The sequence below is a fragment of the Erythrolamprus reginae genome, chromosome 2 (genome assembly GCF_031021105.1).
Source record: "Erythrolamprus reginae isolate rEryReg1 chromosome 2, rEryReg1.hap1, whole genome shotgun sequence".
NCBI lineage: Eukaryota > Metazoa > Chordata > Lepidosauria > Squamata > Dipsadidae > Erythrolamprus > Erythrolamprus reginae.
This window is the reverse complement of record NC_091951.1, coordinates 279338858-279364446: the sequence shown is the minus strand read 5'-3', so window position 1 is coordinate 279364446 and position 25589 is coordinate 279338858. Positions and strand designations below refer to the sequence as shown.

At 37.6% G+C, this 25589-nt stretch overlaps 1 protein-coding gene across 1 annotated transcript in view; it reads left to right on the top strand.

Annotated features, from left to right (window-relative positions):
* The window catches only part of FRMD3 (FERM domain containing 3), a 97957-nt gene extending 78392 nt beyond the window's left edge, over positions 1-19565 (top strand). The window contains exons 14-15 of the mRNA XM_070742728.1: positions 2562-2705; positions 17619-19565. Coding sequence (XP_070598829.1) covers positions 2562-2705; positions 17619-18217 — 743 coding nt within the window. The 3' untranslated portion in view covers positions 18218-19565. The remainder of the gene's footprint in view (positions 1-2561; positions 2706-17618) is intronic.
* Positions 19566-25589: the final 6024 nt, after the last annotated feature.

Sequence of the window (25589 nt, the reverse complement as noted above, 5' to 3'; positions counted from 1 at the left end):
CAACTGATTGTATTTATATGTTTGAAAAGTTATTTTCATTCTTGCAACTAAGAAAATTGCTGGACAATTGTTGAAATGTTGCCTATGAAAATGCATCGGGGCAGTTCTAAATTATTGCAAAATTTTATTTAGATTATAGAGTACTATATGTTTAATAAAAAGAGTGGAAACTGATTCATTTTGTTTATAAACTGTATTTTCCATTTAATAGATGGGGATTTATTCTGAAGACATAAATTCTTCACTTCTCATTGTCTGCTACCTCTTGATCTAAACTCAGTATCATCTAAATCAGGGGTCCTCAAACTTTTAAAACAGGGGGCCAATTCACGGTCCCTCTGACTATTGTGGGGGTGGACCAGCTGGCTGGGCATGGCTACGTCATGTGACTAGGTGGGAATTGCCAATTTAGCAGTCCATTAAACTAGTGTTTCCCAACCTTGGCAACTTGAAGATACTTGGATTTTAACTCCCAGAATTCCCCAGCCAGCATTTGCTGGCTGGGGAATTCTGGGAGTTGAAGTCCAAATACTGTATCTTCAAGTTGCCAAGGTTGGGAAACACTGCATTAAACAATGCACACAAATTAAACTTTCATTTATTTTGCTCCTGGGGGCGTTTTATGTGCTGCTGTTTGAGTGTTGCTCTTTTGGTTGACTTTTCTTTTTACTAGAATGTTTTTTCAGTTGTTTAGGAGTCTGGTGGTCCAATTCAAGAAACTCAGTTTTGCAGCAATTCTTAGCCCCAAGAAGCTTACAATCAAAAAGACTCTCTCCCCCCTTCCCTCCCTCGCTCCCTCTCTCTCTCTTTATAAACCCCCTCTCCGTCTATCTTCTGGAAGCAGGGAGCTGAAAAACAGGGTGTGCAGATGCCCCAAGAGGCATCTGTGCCCTGTTCTTGGCCTACAGAGTGCTACTGGAGGCAAAGTAGATTAAAAATGGGTCCGTTTTTGGTCTCCTGGGGTATTGGTGCACCCCATTTTTCACCTCCTCCACTTCCAGTAGCACTTTGCAGGCCAGAAACAGCTTAAAACAGGCCTGGGTTTGGCCTCCTGGGGTGTCCGCGTGCTCCATTTTTCACCTTCCCCTGCCTCCAGGAGCACTCTGCAGATCAAAAATGTTGGCCTTACCTTCCAGTTCCAGCATGCTTGAAGGGTGGGGACTGGCGGGTAGGCAGAGCAATGTGGGCAGGGCAGCCTCATGGTCCTGCATGGGCCAGATTAATGGCTTCAGTGGGCCATACGCTGCCTGCGGGCTGTAGTTTGAGGACCCCTGATCTAAGTCATCTTTGAATAGATTGTTGTTCCTTTTTTAAAAAAATATTTAACGAAGTACAGGCATGGGCTGGTGCTAAGTCACAACCACTGGTGGATTGCTACTTGTACAGTAAAGGATAGCACACCTGTAGCTATCTCTCAGTATGCAATTTCAATTATCTTGTATGCGTGCACATGTTTCCCAGCATGTTTTTGCTTCTGTGCATGCACAAGGGGACATGTGCACGAGAATTTAGTGGTTTTTTGCTTCTGCACATGCGTCTTAGCAAAAAAAAATCACCAAAAACTCATGTGCGCATGCGTCCCCTAATGAGATTTTGCTGCATGCGCATGTGCAGAAGCAGAAACACATTGGGACCTGTGCACATGCAAGGTAACTGAACCTGTACATGCAACACAGCACACCTGTAGCAGCGGTAATAGGAATCCGCCCCGGTCACAACTTGTTGTAACATTTTTATTATTATTATTATTATTATTATTATTATTATTATTATTATTATTATTATTATTATTTCCCCCCCCCCCATATAAATAATCCTCCATTTGTATGAAATAGTTAAGGAACACTTTTAGACAGAAGTGCCTGCATTGGTTGCCGATCAGTTTCCGGTCACAATTCAAAGTGTTGCTTATGACCTATAAAGCCCTTCATAGCATCGGACCAGATTATCTCAGGGACCGCCTTCTGCCACACGAATCCCAGCGACCGGTTAGGTCCCACAGAGTTGGCCTTCTCCGGGTCTTGTCGACTAAACAATGTCGTTTGGCGGGACCCAGGGAAAGAGCCTTCTCTGGGGCGGCCCCGACCCTCTGGAACCAGCTCCCCAGGAGATTAGGATTGCCCCCACCCTCCTTGCCTTTCGCAAACTTCTTAAAACCCACCTCTGCCGTCAGGCATGGGGGAACTGAGATATCTTCCCCAGGCCTATATAGTTTATGTATGGTATGTTGTGTGTATGTTTTTTAAATTATGGGTTTTTAGTTTTTTTTAAATATTAGATTTGTATTGTACATTGTTTTCTACTATTGTTTTGAGCCACCCCGAGTCTATGGAGAGGGGCGGCATATAAATTTAATTAATTAATAAATAATAATAATAATAATGATGATGATGATGATGATGATGATGTGTCCATTCAATATTGAACCTGGGAAGGTCTCCTTAACTGCACTTTCTTAATTCTTCATTGCACTATATTGGGTTTCTTTGGCAGTATGACTGAGAAACTCTTAATGTAGCACATTTTCTCTAACTGCTGCTGCTATTTTTATACCCTGTCAGGGGAAGATCCTCCTATCAGTCCTCACCTGGTACAGCATGATCCCATCCCTGTACTCCTTCCTGGAAGCCTTACAACTTGGAAATCTGGCTCTTTCTCCATCCCACGTGATACTCCCTCCCGTATCCGTGCCCCCAGATCTCTTGGTGAGTGTTGGTGTGGTGTGTTTGTGTGTCTGTACATGTGGTAGGGTGTGGCTGTCAAGCTTTCTTACTCAGAAACTCAGTGGGTACTAACTTGTCAAAGAACATCACAGATAAGTTATACTGCAGGTAGAATAGCTTCCAATTGGTCAACTCTCATTCTTCTCTTTCTTACCTGGTATCTATCTGTTCCCACTTGTTACTATAACCATGTTGTTTGTATCTTTCCATTTATATAGTTTTTATTTTTATATTGTTATAGTTTATTAGTAACCTCGACTATCACTAAGTGTTGTATCTTTTTATTCTTGATCAATGTATTTTATTTTCCTTATGTACACTGAGAGCATTTACACCAAAGACAAATTTCTTGTGTGTCCAATCACACTTGGCCAATAAAAAAGAATTCTATTCTATTCTATTCTACTCCACTCCACTCCACTCCACTCTACTCTACTCAGTCATCATTCTGACAATATAAGTAGACAGAGCATTGTCCCCAACATGAAAAACAACCTCTCTGTGACAATAGCTAATCGGGAGCATCCATGCATGTAAGTACATGTACTATTTGGGTATGTTAGTGGAAAAAGGAATAAGGTTGACAAAAGATGAAGGTTGTGTGAATCTAAACCATCCTTCTCACATGAAGATGTGTTAAGATCCAGACTTTAAAATGTTTTTTTTCCCATGCAGGTCTTTTATTTATAACTGGTTACTGCATCACATCCACTTTTAATAATTTTTTAAGGGATTTTCTTAAACTAGCACAAATTACAAGTGCTACAATTTTATTTTTTTTACTCATAAAGGTTTTTTTTATTATATAAAATTCATTCTTTCTTTCTGTTCTTAATCTTAATGCTAATAATTCTGTGCTTGCTTCAAATTTCATACTTAAATTCTGCCTCGCTATCTTTTTTCCATTTGTTTTCTCATTAGTTTAAGTTTTCAACTATTTCTATCTTCTTTAATCTTTGAATTTCTGTCTTCATGTCTATATGTTTTCCTCTCAACTTTTTCACAGTTCTTTGAGTGTTTCTTTGTTCTCCAGGTCTTCATCTCTTGTAGCCAACTAAGACATTTGCATATGAAAACCTTTTTCATTACTTTATGAATGGAACTTCTTTCTCCTCTCACCCCACATTCACAGGGCATCTTCCTGGGCTGGTTTGTGTTCTGTGCCTGGGCTGTTTATTTGGGTGGCTTCTTTTGTAAACCCTGGTTCTCTTCCCCATACTCCTGCTGCTTGCTTTTGTGTTGGGGGGTCCTTGCTCCCTTCTCTCCTATCTTTTGGCTTGACTACTTTTTCATCAATCCATACATATACTTGATTTCTGGTACATTTTATGGGACATGCTTTTCAGTTAAAAAGAAAGTGGGGCTGTCTTAACTCTCTTTCCTAGGCATTCCCATAGCTTAGGATCCCACGAGGGAAAGAGTAATGGTTGCTTACACTAGGCCAGCGATCTGCAACCTTAAAAACTCAAAGAGCCATTTGGACCCATTTCCCACAGAAAAGAAAACATCGGGAACCTCAAACCCTGGGTGGGCATGGCCAATTTGATGTCATTCACTCACTCCCACCCAGTCACATGACCCCCTGGCCACGCCTACTCAGCCAGTCATTAGGGAAGACAAGTGGTTGTTAAAAAACACCGGGAGCCACAAAACTGGTCTTTCCCCCTCCTCCCCCCCTCTCTCACCTATGTATCTACCTGTCTCTTCACCCCTCTCTCTTCCCCACCTTTGTATATATATCTCTCTCTTTCTCTACGTATCTCTTCCCCCTCCCCTTCTCTCTGGTTATCTCCCCATCTCCTGTACTAAGGCTCTATTGACCCTCATCCTCCCCCACACTCCTTTTCCTTTTATGAGGAGCTGTGATGAGGCTGGGAGGGCACGTAGGAGCAGGAAGAACCTCCTCAAGCTCACAGTCAGGCTCTGCAAATCACAGAAAAGATGCACACAGGGTGGACAGGCACTCGCTTGAGGAGAGTTTCCCCTTTTGTGTCCACCCTCTCGGCTCCACCACAGCCATCTAAAGGATCATGAGAGGAGAAAGAGGGGGAGGAGAGTTACTTTTGCTGACTTTCTGAGAGAAGACACACAGAGAAACACACACAAACACACACACACGGCATTGAAAAACATCCTCTGAGCGGGAAAGTTCCCCATGCACTTTTTAAAGCCACAGCGCCCAGCTGCGGGCCCGTTTCCCTTTCTGTTGTCCCCTTCTCCCGGATCCCATTCCCACCCCGCCAGCCCTCATGATAGCTAGGCCGGCATCAGTCACAAGTGGGTCAGGCCAATGTCTTGAGCAGGTTGCCCTTCTCCCCAAATGACCGAGGAACGCCCAACACCAACAAGGGCTTGAAGAAGCTCCAGCAAGAATGTTCGCTGGAGAATCAGCTGCAGTTGCTTTGCCATTCCCTGCCCTTGTCCTTACCTTCACAGGCTAGGCAAGGAGTGACTAGGAGGGAAGGGTGAGGGCCAGGGCTAGTCATTGATGGGATCACCTGACAGGGAGCCAGAGCAGAGGGCCCAAAGTGTCCTATGCGGCTTCAGAGCTGCAGGTTGCAGACCCCCACTGCAGGCAGTGAGTTCCCTCTTTCATATGACTCCATTCTTTATAGGCCTATTTTGCCTTAAATCAACCATCCTGTTCTCCCTACCCTCCCACTAAAAAAAAAAAAAATACTGCCCTGTGAAGAGAACCACAAAGATGTCCTTGGAAAATAAATGCAGGATATAGCAAAAAAATAAGTCCAGAAAATAAAGAAGATATTGTGTGCCCCCATCTTTTTTATAATGTGGAGAAAAATGAAAACACTTTCAAGTTTATGTTACTATAATTTACAGTAATCTGTATCAATAGAACTGATTTCCAATATTTATTGTGATGTTTGTATCCAGATCAAGCCTACATCTGATAGCCTTCAGAAGGCCACACATTTAGCCCTGCTGAAAACATAACAAGCAGTCCTTGAGTTATGAGCACAACTGAGCCCCAACATTTATGTTGCTAAGTGAAATGTGTTAGTATAAAGGTTTTTATTTTATTTTCCTCCTTGAAAACACATACATGACAACACATATACCTTCAATAATCAACCATATGTTATAATATCTCTTACATGAAAATAGTAAAATCACCTTTCAAATTTCCAATTATTCTCTCTGTCTAAAAAAGAGCAAAAATATAACAAATTTTAATTTAATAGACAACAGACTGATCAGTTTTTCTCACTTTTCTATTCTAGTAGTCATTTTCTTAAATCTTAATTTCTATTTCTAATCTATTCTAATTCAATTTTCAGTATGATACCTATTTGTCTAATGCTGCCTCCTTTTCTCTTTTTGTCATCATATTTCTCATTTTCTTTTATCTCTTTTATATTAAATTTACATTAAATATTTTATCTATTTTCTTTTTTCAAACCATTCATAAAACTTTTCCCAAACTTTATAAAACTCCAAATCTTCTTTATCTTTAATTTTCATTGTGAGTCTATTCATTTCCGCACAGTCCATTATCTTCCTTAATATATATTGGTAGAACTGATATTTCTTGTGAAGTTTGTATCCTAATCTAGCCTACATCTGACAGCCTTCAGAAGGCCACACGTTTCAGCCCTGCTGAAGACATTACTGGTAGTCCTCGAGTTACAACCACAATGAGTCCCGATATTTATGTTGCTTAGTGAAATTTGTTAAGTGGGTTTGCCCCATTTTGTTGCCACATTGTTAAGTGAATCATTACACTTGTTAAGTCAGTAACACGATTGTTAAACGAATCCAGATTCCCCATTGACTTTGCTAGTTAGAAGGTCGCAAAAACAAATTACATGTCCACAGGACACTGCAGCTGTCATAAATATGAACCAGTTGCCAAGCATCTGAATTTTGATTATGTGACCATGGGGGGTGCTGCAAAGGTTGTAAGTGTGAAAAATTGTTCTAAGTCACTTTTTAAAGTGCTGTTGCAACTTTGAACAGTCACTAAATGAACTGTTGTAAGTTGAGGACTACTGCCATATTTTTCTAACCTTTGGAGATATGAAACATAAAATCATTGCATCAGGCTACAGGAATATAGACTGGGCTTGTCCAAATCATCAAACATTTTATAAAGGCTTTCTTCCTTCTTGGCTTTGGACAGATTATTGCCTTTGGGAAATGAAAACGATGTGGTATTTTAGGAATAGTCTGTGTATTTGATCTTGTCTTCTTCAGTTGAATTGATTTCTGCAGTCTTGAGTATTAAATTGTGTAATAAGTGCCAATACCTTTCTCCTCATCATGAGATTTATGTAGGGTCCCTTGCTTTCAAAACTTTGAGCCAAGGGAATTCCTGTGCATATTGCCATCAAGTGTCTCTTGGAAACGCTTTCGATTGCTCTGATCTCATGTTTCTTATAAAATAACTTTTCTGTGACTTAACAAATACATTCCTTGGATTTATATAGCAGTGTGTTCTAGAGCAGGGGTCTCTAACCTTGGCAGCTTTAAGACCTGTGGACTTCCAACTCCCAGAGTTCCTCAGGCAGCAAAGGGGAACTCTGGGAGTTGAAGTCCACAAGTGTTAAAGTTGCCAAGGTTGGAGACCCCTGCTCTAGAGCACTTTTCTCCTCAGATCACTTCTGATTTTGTAGGTACACTGGGATTGTCATGTTGTAACGGAAATACAAGTAGACAATGATATAAAACAACAATTGGGATCGCAAACCCCCATGCAGTTAAATGAGTTATGCCTGACTTTAGGACCATTTTTGCCACAGTTGTTAAGTGAATATGGATTTCCCCCATTGACTTTGCTCGTCAGAAGCTGGTTTGGAATGTCACAAATGTTGGTCACGTGATGCCCCTGGATGCTACAACTGTTGTAAAAACAAGCTGGTTGCCAAGTTCTTGGAGTGTGTTCACATTGCTATGGGGATACTGCAGCACTCATAAATGCAAGAACTAATCTTAAATCACTCTTTTCAGTTAGTCAACCTTGGGGAAAATGCCAGAAGATCAACTGTTGGTCCAAATGATTACTGTATACCAGCGATGGCGTGCCAAAAGGATGTGTGTGCGCTAGCATGCGTACATGTGCCCACACTCATTTCCACCCCTCCCCGTGCTGCCCCTGCGCACAACCCCCCCCCCCCTTGCAAATGCATGCAGGCCTCACTGAAGCCTGGGATAGTGAAAAACAGCCAAATGGGCAAACTTTGGAAGTTTGGAAAAACGGACTTCTGGTTTGCCCATTGTGTTGCCTTTTGCACTCCGGAGGGTTCAGAGAAGCTTCCTGAAGCCTCAGAGTACAAAAAACCCCAGCAGAATGGGCAAACCAGAACTTTGGAAAAACCTGAAGTTCAGAACTGACATAGGGCAACGCCTCACATGCCCTCTGATATGGCTCCACGTGCCACTTGTGGCCCTCATGTCATAGGTTTGCCATCATGGCTGCATATCATATACAGTGGTACCTCTACTTACGAACTTAATTTGTTCCGTGACCAGGTTCTTAAGTAGAAAAGTTTGTAAGAAGAAGCAAATTTTCCCATAGGAATCAATGCAAAAGCAAATAATGTGTGCGATAGGGGAAATCACAGGAAGGGTAGAGGCCCCGTTTCCTCCCAGGAGATTCCTAGAGAGGCCCCACAGAGGCTTCTCCCCGCCTTTTCTGGCCCTGTTTCCTCCCAGGAGATTCCTAGTGAGGCCCCATGAAGGCTTCTCCCTGTCTTTTCTGGCCCTGTTTCCTCCCAGGAGATTCCTAGAGAGGCCCCACGAAGGCTTCTTCCCGTCTTTTTTGGCCCTGTTTCCTCCCAGGAGATTCCTAGAGAGGCCCCACAGAGGCATCTCCCTGCCTTTTCCAGTTACAGTTTCGGAGCCTCGGGTTTGTAAGTGGAAAATGGTTCTTGAGAAGCGGCGGAAAAATATTGAGCACTCAGTTCTTATCTAGAAAAGTTTGTAAGTAGAAGCGTTTTTAGGTAGAGGTACCACTGTATTTAGAATAGTGCAGTTCAGCATCAGTTATCACTAGCAAAAACACTACTGTTTCAATTTCGTGACTCCTAGATATTTTCAAGTTTTTCCTACACTACCAGATACAGAAGTAGCGACATCAGGGCCAAGCTTCATGTTCAGGCTTGGAAGGAAATCTTTGGGAGAAGGTTCCTCATCACAGTTCAGCTACATTACATTATTATTCACCCCAGTGCAAAGAAGTCAGAGGCTTTCTATATCTGTGCTCTAGAATTTAAACTCTTCTTTTATGAATAAAAACTCAATGGGATTGCGTGATAGCCTTGGGACTAAGACAAAATGCCTATCAGGTCTGGAAAACACTAGAACCCATCCTGCCAATCTCAATACAGTATTCATACCATCATCTTTTACAACCATTACACAGAATTAAACAGGATTACATCTACAGATAATCACAAAAGTAGGTTCAAATTAAAAAACAAAACAAAATAAATCCCTGTATAAAAATCATAGTGACTTAGTCATAATCATAAGGAATACACATACACGTGAACTTTTATGTCTGTTGTTTCAGTAATCTGCGTTACTATGCAGTAAACAGTTCAAATGCTTAGACTGGTATATATAGTGCAGCTGTTAATTAACAACTGTTAAGGGAACAGTTGGTATTTGCTGTTAATTACTTTGTGTATTATGAGCCAGTTGGAAGGGTTTAAAAATAGGCACTCACTCTCTGCTCTAGTGGGCTATTTCTATTGGCAGAATTAGAAGTTGTTATTTGATTCAATCAGCTGGACTCTTCCAAGCTGGACACAATGGAAACTTGGTGAAGGTCACAGCTGATATGGGTGGCTAGTTCATTAAAGCTGAATTAGAAAATACTGTCAATATGGTGAAATGCCTAGTAAAAATCCAAACCCGGAGGAGTATCCATTTGCGAATGGTTAACCACTGTAGTAAAGACGTGTGCATCCGTCTGCTGAGGCATGGGTCCAAGATCACAGCTAAAAGTGCTGGTGAGTTTATTTTTGCTTGGTTTATTTAATTTTTTTTTAAAAAAAAGACGATGCCCTTTCCCCCTCTGACACTTTTGAATATTGATAAGGGTCAAAATAGAAGGAATAGTAAATTATAGTATATTGGGATTTGAATGCTTTTCCCTTTTTCTGAAAGAGCAAACAAAGAACAGCTGGGGAAGCTGAAGGTTAGGATAACGTAGGAAAGGCAAATCATTCAGTGAGGAATGTCCTTCTAACAGATGGAGTATATTCAGCTGTATATTCAGTTGTAACCAATTCCCTGAAGAAAATGTACATTTAGTTTTCAGTGTCTTTGAAGTAAATGTATGGCATGCATGAACCTATGAATTATAGATAGTACACTTCCATGACACTTAAAACTTATAGGTATCCTTAGCATAGTTCCCTCTAAGCTGAGCAGTGAGCAATTGCTCACTTAAAAATCATCATCAACTCAGAGTTTTCCAAACCTGCCCAGAAGCTGAGAGGGAAAGAGTGAGAGGGAAGGAGAGAGAGAGGAAGAGAGAGAAACAGATAGAAAAAAGAGAGGAAGGAAAAGAGAGAAAAAAGAATGGGAGTAAGGAAGAGAGAAAGAAAATCAAAATCTAGTTTGAAACTAGCTCAACTATTTAAGTGGCATTTTGATATTGATAGAGTTGCCCTATTATGAGCTCACTGTTATAGACACACAGTACAGTATTTTATTTTGAAATTATCTGAGGGAGGCAAAACAGGGTGGGGTTTTTGTTTGTTTGTTTGTTTGTTTGTTTATTTATTATTTCTGTGCCGCCGGACTGCCGCTCAGACACTATACTTTTCCGCCCACCCCCCAAAAAAATTGATTCTCAGATACCAAGCAAAGTGTTGGGGACAAATACATGGGAAGACATTCTGACATGTATCCAGGACCCAATATTCCTATGTCGAGATGATGAAGGAGCTGATAGGGGCTAAATATAACCCACAGGGAATAGTATCACAAAATTATCTAATACTCCTCCTGGGTCATTTGAAGGACTACATTATTTGACGTTCCTTTAAAACAGTGGTTCTCAACCTTTCTAATGCAACAACTCCTTAATACAGTTCCTCATGTTGTGGTGATCCCCAACCATAAGTCTAGTGCCAATTCTCCCAACGGAGTTTTAAGCTGATTGGCAGGAAGGTCCGAGGGACACTCCCACTGTAAACGCCTGATTGGCTGGATTGTAAAAATATGTTCCAAGGCGCCAGAATAGCAGTTTTTGTTACTAACACCATGGGAAATTTTTCTTTTCCACTGGTCTTAGGTGACCCCTGTGAAACAGTCATTTGACCCCAAATGGGGTCCCGACCCCCAGGTTGAGAACCATTGTCTTAGAGAGTGCTGTAAAGCACTGCAAAGCAGTACATAAATCTAAATGCCATTGCTATTTTCAAAATCAAAAGTAACAACTTTGCAGTAGAAATTCATGTTGTAAGTTTCCAGAAAGAAGGAAAAATCTATTCAGTTTTATATACGGTAATAGTACAGTGTTCCCTCGATTTTCGCGGGTTCGAACTTCGCGAATGGCCTATACCACGGTTTTTCAAAAAATATTAATTAAAAAATACTTCGCGGTTTTTTTCCTATACCACGGTTTTTCCTGCCTGATGACATCATACGTCATCGCCAAACTAACAATTTTTGCAAATAAATAACAAAAAAAAATTATTGTTAATAAATAATTATGTTTATAAATATCAGGATCACTAAGTGTCTTATTTAATGGTGAGTACCAGTAATAATGGTGAGTAAATGGTTGTTAAGGGAATGGGAAATGGTAATTTAGGGGTTTAAAGTATTAAGGGATGGCTTGTGATACTGTTCATAGCCAAAAATGGTGTTTTTACTTCCGCATCTCTACTTTGCGGAAATTCAAATTTCGCGGGCGGTCTCAGAACGCATCCCCCGCGAAAATCAAGGGAACACTGTATATTCTTTAGTAGTTAGTATGTTAACCTGTGCATTGGTTAATATAAAGTGATACACATAGTGTGGACTTCCAATTGAGTTCTTGTTATATATGTATGCATATGAAGGTATATTAATGTATTCTTAATAATGAAGTAGCACAGAGGGACAACCCACTGTAAACACCTGATTGGTTGGATTGTAAAAATACTGTATGTTCTAAGGCACCAGAATAGAAGTTTTGAGAAATTTGTCTTTTCCCATGGTCTTAGGCGATCCCTGTGAAATGGTCATTTGACTCCCAAAGGGGTCCTGACCCCCAGGTTGAGAACCACTGCTTTAGAAAGTCTCTCTTTTTGTCAGGTTTTATGGCATACTTTAATTACTTGAGAGCTACTTCTCTGTGGTAACATTTTATTCCTTTCACTACAATATCTGAATACAGAAATAAAGCGGGTTTGACTGATCGCATCAAGATCTGGCACACAGTGCATTACTTTAATAGAATTACTTTATTAATATGTGTAACCTAGTGATGCAAGAGTTCAGTGTTAACATTATTAGCAATATTTATGCATGGGTGCTGAATGATCTTGTTTACAGAGATGCTACAAACTAGCTAGGTACACTCAGCCACACACATACCACATTTGGGAAGGGCAGTGAGGCTTTGGGCCTTGGATAAGATGTGAAGATTGATTTATGCAATTTAAGAAAATACTGAAAAAAGTATGCATTGTGAGAAAGCTTACAGAATTTTGTTGATTTAGAAAAACCTATGATGAAGTCAGCAGCCTAGAATTATGACACATCTTACAGAAATATTGAACTGAATATTGGTTGATGTATGTGATAAGGACAGCAAATGATGGGAGTAAAATAAATGTGAGAATAAATGAAACACTAGTGAATGATTCAACATTGAATCATGAATAAGGCAAAATGTATAACATCCTTTTGATTGTCCAATGCATTTATGGATAAATGTATAATAAACAGTTGTAATATTAGAGATATGTTGAATGGAAACGTAAATGTTGCATTTAGGCCATGGTAGCAGTGATTAGAGTCCAGTACTGCAGCCAGCAGTTCGAATTTCACCGGTTCAAGGTTGACTATGCCTCCCAATCTTCGGAGGTCAGTAAAATGAGGACCCAGGTGGTTGTTAGGAGCAATAGGCTAACTCCTTAAACCTTTTAGAGAGGGATGTAAAACACTGTGAAATGGTATATAGGTTTAGATGCTATTGCTGTTTGAATGCAGCTGGTGATGTGCTGCAAATGTTAGCTAAAGTAAACCAAAGTAATGGATCTGGAACTTAATATATCAAAGGCTAGGGTAGTTGAATTTGACAAATTAAGTGAAACAAAATTAAATGAAAGTTGTGCATGGGAAAAAAAAGGCAACAGGAAAAATGGATGAACATATACCGTACCTTGGCGGACTGTTTACTAAAAAAAATAAAGAGAAGTAAACAAGTAAAGAGAAAGAATTAAGACAGTAAACAAGTAAGAAGAAATAGTAAAAAATAATTGTTGTGCAGAACAAATGATAAAAGAAGTTAAAACAGCCACAGTACAATTTGTTCTATGTAAATAAGAGAGTATATTAAGAGAAATATAAAAGTAAATTATATGCAGTAGAAACAAGTAACTTAAGTGTTGTATGTATTATAAAACAAGAACAGGGGAAAAAATAAACACATGCTGAATGATGAATCACCAATATGCAGGAAATATTTTGAGAAGTTTGGGTCCTGCGGATTAGGGGTGTCAAACTGGCGTGGGTGGGTTGCATCACATGCAGGCCATGCCCATCCCAGCTCTATGAAGCGGGGAAAGGTCATGTGATGGCAATGTAACGCCGCGGGTTTGATACACCTGCTGTAGATAGAATGAATGAAGATTGAATTCCAAAGAAATATATTAGAGATTACTGGATTGAGAGGAAAACCCTGAATAGATGGAATTGATAAGATCTTTTAAAAAGACAGGTGAGATATTACAATAAAAGAAATAAATGTAGTGTATGATGTAATGCATGGACATTGTGGATGTAAGGATTGTTTGCTGGGATAAGAAAAATATGAAATATAATAAATGATAATGGTATAAATCAGATTTTTTCCCCTCTTATCTCCTCTATGTAATTTATTTTGCTTATTATCTCTTATTCTTTTCCTGCATTTTTCCAAACATTGCTTAACCCAAAAGAGAATAGCGTGATGGGTATGTATGTATGCAAAATTTTCTGTGAGCATGTGCATGCAGAGAAATTAAATTTAGGCCTGCAGCCATTTTGAGACCATTTTTACTAAACTTTATTAAAGGGCCCTTTGAAACCATTTTGAGCTTGTAGTCCATATTTGTGTATGATGAAAATGCAATTTAAATGGATTTATATCATGTTTTAAAATCATGTCCATACTAAAAAGTGGCCTTGTTCCATTTTAATTTTTTACTGTGTTGTATTAATGTACTCTGTATGAACTATACTTTTAATCCTTTGTCTTTATCATCATCATCATCATCATCATCACTATTATTGTGATGACATAGATAAAGTCAGAAAATGTCTATTTTGTACAGTAGCAATGAACGTAATATGAAATGAGAGAATATTCTGATATAATCTTTTAAAATGTAACTTTTTCTAGTCAGCGATAAGCTGCCTAATTTTCTATTTTATCACATTCTATTCAATACATATTCATACATGATGACCTTTTACAGTATGAACTAAAAAATGATAAAACTGAGCAACTAAATACTAGATCTGACACAATCATTAGTCATCTTTTTATAAGAATCATATTTTTAATATTAATTAATGTTAATAGTTCAAAAATAGTAATTACTAAAGAGTGTAGGAATATTGACTAATCTGAATGATAGATAGTTAAATGTGTGGCTATATTACTTGAGATTAATTTTTTAAAATGATTAGTTTTCCGTTATTAAATTAAAATCCACTTTTTGAAGAAGTTGAAACAACATTATACAGTCTCTTAATTCTTAATTAATATAGGTAAGATGCAGTGACTTTGCAAATACCTTTAGATTTTTTTTCCCTATTAGTGTATAACAAGTTTCATTCATTCTCCAATTATATAACCTGTTATATAATTGATTATAAAACTAGAACGTTTTCTATCTTCTTCTTACTATATGTCAGATTCAGTTGAAGTTATCAGGAGATTATTTGAAGTAAAATTTCATTTTCTAAGGCAGAGCTAGTTGGTCTAAACTGATTATTTTCCTATCCTGATAGTCCATGAGATACGCTCCCAACATCAGGAGCGTTGATTCAGTAAATAACTGACAGATTTAAATCAGTGTAATCTACGTAATAAACTTGTTAATTTATTTCATACAGTAATTAGATACTTTGTGATAACCAGTATCATTAAGCTTGCAAATATTTATTGGGAAGTATAAAGGTTGAGATCTGTAGCTTAATATTTGTTATTTGATTGTTACCAATTTCTCATCCTGTGTGGTAAGTTGTTTTGTCTAAATGACTTATGGTGCTTGATTTATTTTATATGAAACACATTTTTGTGATTTCTTCTCCATCACCTTCAAATAGTGAAAAATATCCTTTATCATATGGGGCTTCAGTTTTTCCCCAGGCTGTTATTTTTCTCTCTTGTCTTGTCTTTGATTGATTGTATTTATTATGAGAGCCAGAGTGGCTTTGAAAAATGCAATTAAAATAACAAACAGAATTAACAAAACCTTAACACTTTGCTGAAACTATGTAACATTTTTTTAAAAATACACCAGAGTTTGAAATAATTTAAAGGCCTGAGTAAATAAATAGTGTTAAGTCCTCTTCCAAGCTCTTAACTCCAGTGTCACTTTGTGTTATGAATATTAACCTGAAGAAATGAGAATGTAAAATTATGTGTGGCAGGATCCACAAATAGTGATGCTAATGATTCAAGTGTCAGAAGAGGTTTATTTATTTATTTATTTGTCAAGTATGTATTGGTAGTATACAAAGATATAACAATGTTTATATAGATGATACTAGTAAGAGAGAAACATAAAGTCAGGGGATGGTAGGCACACTGATGCACTTATGCACACCCTTTTACTGACCTCTTAGGTTAGTGCCTGTTTCAGCCCTACAGTAAATATCCTACCACTTTTTTAAGAAGCTTGATACTCTGAATGAGAGGCTATACAAATTATGGAAGATAACAGAATGATCTCAATCTTTCTAATGCCGTGACCCTTTAATACAGTTCCTCACGTTGGGGTGACCCCCAACCATAAGTCTAGTGCCAATTCTCCCAACAGAGCTTTAAGCTGGTAGGAAGGTCAGAGGGGCACCCCAACTGTAAACGCCTGATTGGTTGGATTGTAAAAATATGTTCCAAGGCACTAGAAGAGAAGCTTTAGTTTGTCTTTTTCCATGGTCTTAGGCGACCTCTGTGAAACGGTCATTCGACCCCCAAAGGGTCCTGACCCCCAGGTTAAGAACCATTGATCTAGAGTTGCAACAGTTAAAGCTGATTTTGAAGCCATAAATAAAATCAAAATTACCTTTAACTTAGTTGAATTAGATGAGTTTTAGTTTATTTTGAATAGATATATAAAAATTTGGCTAAAACTAACCCAGAGTGAACAGTGTTGATATTCAAGGCAAAATACTAAATTAAAAACAGATTACCAGAGATGTTGACATTGTTGATATCTTGAATAAATAAATACCTCTGATTATTGAACTCATTGGGTCTGTTGCGGTTTCTTAGCCCAAACTATTTTACAAGATTGTTGCTATGTGGATAGAATTAGGGAAGCTTCTATGCAAGGTACAGCGGTGGATTACTTCCAATTTGGGAAACCAATAGTGGCAGCAGCAGCCTCTGTCCACCTACCTGGGACGCCTCTGCGCATGCACAGAAGCACAAATGCAGAACCAAATCCGTAGGAATTGGATTTACAACCCATGACTTGCACAGTATCTTTAAAATTCTAAGAGTTTAGGTTTACATTCATTCCTATCTGTTCTTTTCATTGAAAAATAAACTGAAAAATATTTCAGTTCACCCACATAAAAAAGTAATTAAATAAAACTCTACTCTAAATGAAGTTCTATAATTTTAGAAGACTGCAAAAAAACCTATTCTTTCTTGCACATTTACTTAGAGAACTCTTTTAAGTTCTCAAAGTCTGCTAACTTTGATGCTAAATGGCATAAGCATAAATGTTAAGACAACAAAACATCAATTTTACAGATTATCATTATATACACATTTGTATGGATAATCACTTTGTATTCAGTTAGTTAATATCATTTGTTGTGATTTATGCTATTTGCACACTATTGTGTACACAAATTGATTCAAATTATACTATCTCATGATTTGTATATTGGCATCATTACACAAAGATGATACAAACGATGCATTTTGTAGTTTAACCATATTAGGATTAATGAAAACCTTTCTTCCCAGTTAGTTCATTCAGTCAAACTGTCTTACATACTATAATTCATTTTGTCACTTGACATCCTTCTAATATTGATTAATATTGTATCTTGAGAAATAGAATCACACAATAACTACTATTTCCCATCAATCTGTACTTTCTCATTTACTGTTATCGATAATCTATTAATAAATGTTAGATTATGATGCATCCTTCTGGAAACACACATTATATATGTGTCGGATAATGCAAGTACAGTATTTATCATGGTTTCAGAATAATGGAATATAATTCCGTACAATGAAATAACTGAAAATTTTCCTTTCAGGTGCACAAAATGCATATTTTTATTTTTTAAAAAACTTGGATATTATTTTAATATACGTAATAAGTAATGGTACCAAGTTATAGTTAACTTGTTGAACTATGAAGAATTTCCCTTCACTTAATATACATCAATTAATGATTAAATTGTAAGCAGCTGTTTTGTCCATAGTTTTATCTCTTTCAAATGTAAGTTTGAGAATCTAAAAGTGTTATTTTTCAGGAATCCAGCTGCCAAAGGAAGATGACATTTCGGTCCCTGTGATATCAAGCTCTCCTACTAAAGAAACGGATGATGGTTCAGATCTTTCATTTGAGGAGGGTGAGAAAATCAAAGAGGAGCCTTTAACCATTTCAGAATTGATGTACAATCCAAGTACCAGCTTGCTTCCAACTCCTGTTAATGATGAAGAGATAGACCTTCTCTTTCAAACCTCTCCAAGGGTAGAAAATGGGAAAGAAGATACAGATTCATTTGAGGAACTGGAGGCGGATGAAAATGCATTTTTGGTTGCAGAGGAGGAGGAGTTGAAGGAAGCTCGAAAAGCACTTAGGTGGAGCTATGACTTTTTGATGGGTAACTTGAAGATAAACTCTACTGTGAGGAGTTTTTCCAGACTTCTTTTTGTTGGGCTTGGGGTGTTGCTTGTGGTTTTCCCTCTACTACTTGTCCTTCTGGAATCAGATCTTGACATCTCCTTCCTTCACGAAATCCGCCAAACACCAGAATTTCAGCAGTTTCACATTGAATATTACTGTCCTCTCAGACAGTGGATAGCCTGCAAAGTAGACTTCGTTAGCCATTTGTTTGGCAGCTCTTAAACATTAAAAAATGTGCAAAACTAAGGGCTATATTCAAAACTAGTGAATTTTAGTCAGTATTTAGGTGCTCATAAACATCCTGCAGGTTATCTTCAATTGGTTCTTTATTTTGATAGACAATAACTTCAAAATTCTTACATTTACTTTTCATAATAGAATAATGGATGTAGTAGTGGCCTTTAAGTAACCAAAAAAACAGTCTTTGTTTTATTTGCTTTCCTGTTTTTATCAGTAATTACTGAAGAGAAAGCTATCATTTCTATCATATCAAGCCATGGCGTCCTAATTTGAAGCATTAACTACAAACAGAAGACGATGCTTTTGAATATATTCCTTAGTAAAACAATATCTACTACCCAATGCCTATATTGCTCGGGTTTTATTATTTTGTTTGGTTGGTTTTTTTCATTTAAAAGTACTTTTATGTCTTTACAAAATTTTGGTAAATTTTTAGCAAATGCAGTTTCTGAAAATATTTAAGTGTACAGATGAATAAATACACAAGGACATATCACGGATTTTTAAAGCTTTTTTAAAAAAAATACAGTACTAATATTCTTCAAGATATGCACAAGATGAATAATTAGGATGGAAGATAGATATGCCTAATATATGGCAGTGAAGGATTAATTTTTCAACTAACATGTTTCAGGGGAACTACACGTTAGGACAAATCAATGTAACCATGATTTACAGGTGACAATTCCATGAGAAGAGAAGATACCGGTACTTATCGGTACTCCTTCTTTGTTCTTTTTTTTCTGTACGCACAATCAGAATATAATAGTTGGATGGGTATTTGCAGAAAAGTGTTAGTGGATGCAGAAATGGTTAGGCATTCTCTCCTGTCTGTTGAACCTGTGCTGCATATTCTTCAGATTTCTGCATTAATATAAAAAGGCAGATAAATGATCAATATAATGTGTAATGCCACATTACAGAAGGTGTACTGAAACTAAAGAGTGGGATATAATTTTCTCAAGATGGCAATTTGGATTTTACTTTGATACACTCATAAACGTTCTTTGCAAAGTAGTGGAAGTACAGTATAGTTTTGGAGGATATTGAGAGATTTTGTTTTAAGTGTATGCGAGAGAAATGGTAATTTTTTTATAAAAAAAGATAAATCTTACTAAAATACATAACTAACCTGTTTCCAAAGATAGAGGAAGTTTCTGTAAAAAAAGTCTGTGAATTTCAGACACCTGAAAAAGTTAGTTTTTGATTATATTATTTTCATTATGATAAATCCCAGAGTTACAATTTCATGCATTATTTTTAAGCATGCTTTCTTACCGGATGTAATTAACAATGGATGCACATGATTTATTTATAAAAAGTGTCCTTTTGACTGTGGCGTGTTGTTATCTTTGTTGTCTTGATGGAGATTTTGTGCCTGTGTAACTCCAAGCTCTTTTAAAGAGAATGTGACTAAAATCTCATGTATTTCGAAAAGATCAACATTTCCACCTGCCCAATTTTCAAATGTAAGGAAGAAGCAGAAGAACTAACTAAACTGAATAGCCAATCTGGATTTTATAACACAAAGTTCACTCTTCCCCTTTTCTAACGACAACAGTGACGGGATATTTACCTACAGTCCTATACCTGGTTTATTTTGAAATATGTTATTTAGATCCTAATTCCAGATGTTAACTGGAGTATACGATCACAGCCTTTTTTCTTGTTCTATTAAGGTTTTAGAATTGCTATCTATTATTACAAACTAATAAATCATTATTTTTTAAATAATAAAGTAAATGTATGAAGTACAGTACCTAAGGTACATTTTAAACTTAGTTAAACACTTTTAAAATATTTTTATTTACATTTCCTATTAAAATAGTGCAACAAACTGAATCATCTACCTTCTAATATATAAACCTTTCTAACTAACTCTCATGTAATTCCCATGTGCTTAATTAAAAATCAGATTGTGTTTGTAATTTGTATAAAAAAAGATGTATGCATTGTAGAAGAAATTATGAGCTCCTGATTTAGAAGAGTTTATATTCTGGAGTTCTCACCATTGCCAAGCGCAACTGGATCAGGGCACAAGTTTTAAATTAGATTTCTTGTTTTATATAATTGACCAGTTGAAAAGCTTGGGTAATTTCCCTTGTACGTATTACATCATCTAAAAAGTAAATACTGTAAAAAATACTTGTAGTTTTTTTAGGGCAATCTTTTCAATGATAAGTAAATATATGAAATGTTTTGTGACTGAAACCATTTTATCTTCAATGTGTTTTTGAGCTCTTCCTTTCCTTAATTATTCTATTGCAAAAATAGAATCTATTATTTGGTGCATATTTAATTCTTTTTGCAATTTTGAGCTTAATCAAGAACCCAGTTAGGAGGCATCTATTGTTGTTTTCCAAAACCAAAATGACAGTAATCTTAGAGATATAGTTATAAAAGTAGACTATATAGATATTGCAAATATTATAATAGCAATAAATTGAAACCCTTGTCTTGGTCCTCTGGATATTTATAAAATACCAAGCTCTTTAATTATAGATCATGGATTCTGAAATGTAGTCTTGTCCATGTACCCTTGCTCCAAAACCATCAGAAACCTTTGTTAGTATTAGTTAATTTGATCTGGAAAAGATTGAATTGCTTGAGGAACTAATTACCTCGGAGAATAAACTGTGCAATAAGGATATGTATAAAGTGAATGGCACGTGCATGTACATGAAGGGATAGAGATATATCGATCAAATAGTGAGGGCTTTTTTCTAGATTCTAGATACAGAAACGAGAAAAGACTGAAGAATATGTACATAAACCAGAAGAGTCTTGTCTCCAGAACTGGAAGTACCAGAGATGGCATATGAAGAGTTCGTAGGTGCAGTATTGTGTATTTCTGTTTGTGCTTGGACTATATTGTAGAAGCATTATGTACTTGACATATATTTTGTGATTTGTTTAATATTTATAAACACAAACTCTGGGAAGAATTAAAAAGAGATTATTTCTCTGAGATGCAAATGGTCAAGAATTCCTGGAATGGGTAGGGTGGGAAATGTACCTGTAAACTTGAGCCTTATCTTTGTAAAGTGAATTTAACATTTCTATGTTCACATCTTGATTGTTTTATATGTTAATGTAATGATAAGACTCCCTAATAAAATATATATTGAAAAAAGCCACCATGGGCTGATAGAGACTCCTGTTTAAATGTTTAAATATGATGGTGCTAAAAAAGGAGACTTACGACTGGTCCTTAAAGATGCAGTCAATGAAGGCCAATTTCCACCATCTCACCGTCACATGACATCACACATAAGGCCCAAAGCAACTCATTTAACATTCCTGGCTAGAAATATAAGCCAGGCATGGTCCCATGATGTTTCACTTTATGGCTGAATCATGTAGCAACAGAGTTGCTATTCTCAATTGTGGTTGATAAGTGAGAACTACATGCATGGCACAGTTCCCCATTTTTATCCTCGCAACAATGAGCCTATGAAGAAGTTTGGACTGAGATATACTGAGTGGTCCAAGGTAACCCAGCTCAAATGTTGGAATCCACCAGAACTAGGTAAGACTTGAACCTCGGCCACTCTAGCATTGTTCAAGATTTCAAACGTGATATCACATTGGAATTCTTGTCTACATAGAAAATATGAATCAGTGATATAATATTTACATTATTATTATTATTATTATTATTATTATTATTATTATTATTATTATTATTATTATTATTTATTAGATTTGTATGCCGCCCCATCCAATGTCCCCATCCAATGTGTTTATGAGAGAGTGAATGGTAATAAGTGATAAACCTAGTATTATAATGGTTTTGTGCTTTATATGGGTAGTCCTTGACATACAGCAGTTCATTTAGTGACTGTTCGGTTACCATGGCACTGGAAAATGTGACAGTTGTGACCTTTGCAGCATCCCCATGATCATGTGATCAAAATTTAGTTGCTTGGCAACTGGTTCATATTTATGACAGTTGCTGTGTCCCAAGGTTATGGGATCACCTTTTGCGACCTTCTGATAAGCAAAGTTAATGAGGAAATCAGATTCACTTAACAATCGGGTTATTAACTTAAAAATTTGTAGTGACTCACTTAACAGCTGTGGCAAGAAAGGTCGTAAAATGGGGCAAAACTTATATAACAAATGTCTCAGTTAACAGAAATTTTGAACTCAATTCAAAATTGTAAGTTCAGGACTACCTGTACACGTAATGTTCAATTCATGTGATGGCATCATGACTTTATGTGATGGCATCAGGACATTATCAAATCTTGTACTGGACACTTAAGAATGTATAAATCAGTGATGGCGAAACTATGGCACAGGTGCCACGGGTAGCATGCAGAGACATATCTGCTGACACACAAGCTGTTCCTCTAGCTCAGCTCCAATGTGAATGTGTGCCGGCCAGCTGATATTTTGTCTCACCCGGAGACTCTGGGAGGGAATTTTTGACTTCCGGAGAGTTTATGGAGGGATGGTGGAGGGCATTTTTGTCTCTGGAGCCTGGGGAGGGTGCAAAATGGGCCTACCAGGCCCACCAGAGTTTGGGAAATGGGCTGTTTCAGGCCTCCAGAGGGCCTCGGGGGAACGGACGGAAGAGGGAGACCATTTTTGCCGTCTCTAGACATTGAATTATAGGTGTGGGCACTTGCGCATGCATAATAGCACACACACATGAGCATTCAGCACCTGAGGAAAAAAAGGTTCACCATCACTGGTATAAACCATCTTGTTCAAAGAATGTCCGTTTTCTGCAGCCTAGTATTTCCCAGGACAATGTAAGTATTCTAGCCAATTGATTGGTAATTCCGTTTATTTGGAAAGCAAAAGGAAGGAGTAGCTCTGTTTAAGAATAATATTTCTATATTATGAATGTAACAAACATTCAGCAGTTTATAATACTGTAAACCCTAATAGAACATTAAAACAGTCTATTTAATTTTTCATAGTAGTGAAAAGCAAGCTTACAAAACTGAAGTACAAAAAGGAACTTGATGAACCTTGTGAAAAAAGGCAATTTCAGAGTAAGCAGGACAACAGAAGGGAATTTTAATTGGAAACAAAGGCAAAGCCACCTTATGGGAGAAATTGTTTTGCCTCCATTTAAGAGGGCATGAAAATGAAGTGTTTGTTTTACTTGCAAGATTCTTCTATTTGGAGAGGACAGGGAACAGTAGTGCCTTTAGGATGAGACAATTTGTGTGTCATCACACTTGGCCAATAAAGAATTCTATTCTATTCTATTCTCAACAGGATTTCCATGTCTTAACACCTCTTTTCTCATTTTGGCCGAATTTCAGTAAATAAAAAAGGATGACAGTTGATACTGCCTACTTCTAATCAATAAAAACTCCAATCAAATCCCCCCCCCCCCCAAAATCTCCAAATAGCATTTATGTCATTAACCATTCTGGGAGCTGCAAAGAGTCAATGGAGGGAAACGAGAATCAAATCCCAATCTTGCATGAAGTCTCCAATCGCGCTCCTTCTTAGGTTTCCAAACTCTTAAAACTGCAGGTATAGGGAAACTTTCTCCGCGCAAACTGCGTATGTTCCGCCATTCGAAGCCAAGCTTCCGCAAGGTTTAAAACAGTGCAATTCCTTCAGAACTTTCCCGCGGTTAGAAAAATGAGTTCTTTTTTTCTCAGAATCCGACAGCGCCCCCTAGTGAAACACTGCTCGCGCAAGGAAAGTTTTGCTTGTCCCTAGAAGCAGATGGAGCCCATTTATTTTGCAGTTTCCATGACTTGAAAAAAAGGAAATGGGGGATACAGAGATGTCTGCCTTGAAAATCCTGCCTGCCTGCCTGTCTACCTACCTACCTACCTACCTATCTACCTATCATCTATCTATATATCATCTATCTATATATCATCTATCTATCTATCTATCTATCTATCTATCTATCTATCTATCTATCTATCTATCTATCTATCTATCTATCTATCTTTTATTTGCACGCAGGCACACTCAAACATCAGCACAGGAAATGTGAATATGACATTTTGTGTTATTGTCATAAATTGTTTTGCAATCATTTTTACATCATGAAATATTGTCTGATTGCTAACATAAGGAATGAGCTGATTGCTGTCAAGTTTATATTCTGGTGACTTTCCTGACTTGTGGGGCGGTGGGTTTCTTTGAATGGGCTGTTTCATTGAGTCTGTCATCTGCACCTCTATAACTGTCTGGTTTGGTTCTGCAACCCAACAAAACTGACACAGACTTCAGAGGATAATCAAAACTGCAGAAAAAACAATTGCTGCCAACCTGCCTTCCATTTAAGACCTGTATACTCCACAGGTAAAAAAGAGGGCTGTGAGAATATTTACTGACCCCTCTCATCCTGGGCATAAATTGTTTCAACTCCTACCCTCAAAACATTGCTACAGAGCACTGCACACCAAGACTAGACACAAGAACAGTTTTTTCCCCAACCCCATCACTCTGCTAAACAAATAATTCCCTCAACACTGTCAAACTATTTACTAAGTCTGCACTACTATTGCTACTAGTTTTTTCTCATCATTCCTATCACCCATTCTCTCCCACTTAGGACTGTATGACTGTAACTTGTTGGTTGTATCCTTAAGATTTAAGTATTGTTTTTTCTTTGCTTATTTGACCCATATGACTATCATTAAGTGTTGTAACTCATGATTCTTGACAAATGTATATCTTCTTTTATGTACACTGAGAACATATACACCAAAGACAAATTCCTTGTGTGTCCAATCACACTTGGCCAATAAAAAATTCTATTCTATTCTACTAACGGCTCTTTGGCAGCTTCTTGATTGGCATTTTGTTTGATTATTGGTCTGAAGTGAACCTCGGAGTAGGATAAGGAGAGATACACACGGGAGCCGAAGCCCTCTTGAAACGCACGCTCAAAATTCACCCGATAGGCTTTATTGCTGTCATTAGGATAAAAGTCAGATATTTCGGGACGGGGTTAATGTGGTGTTGAATTACAACCAGCAATCTAGGTCATTTGGCGGGCTCGGGTTAGATTTCCTGCGGCCGGGTTCGGAGGAGAAAGGAGGAGGAGGGAAAAGACGGGTCGCATGAAAAATAATAGTCTACGGCAGTGTTTCCCAACCTTGGCAACTTGAAGATATCGGGACTTCAACTCCCAGAATTGCCCTCTGGGAGTTGAAGTCCAAATATCTTCAAGTTGCCAAGGTTGGGAAACACTACTGGTCTACGGAGTGGGGCGGCATACAAATATAATTAATAATAATAATAATACGAGAAGGGAGAACTCGGTTTAGACGCTCTCGGCAACGGTGAACGGAGCTGGCGTTTCTCCTTCTCTCCACCCATTTTTCCCTCAGCGGCCTGCTCCACCCTCGGTTGCCACGGGGAT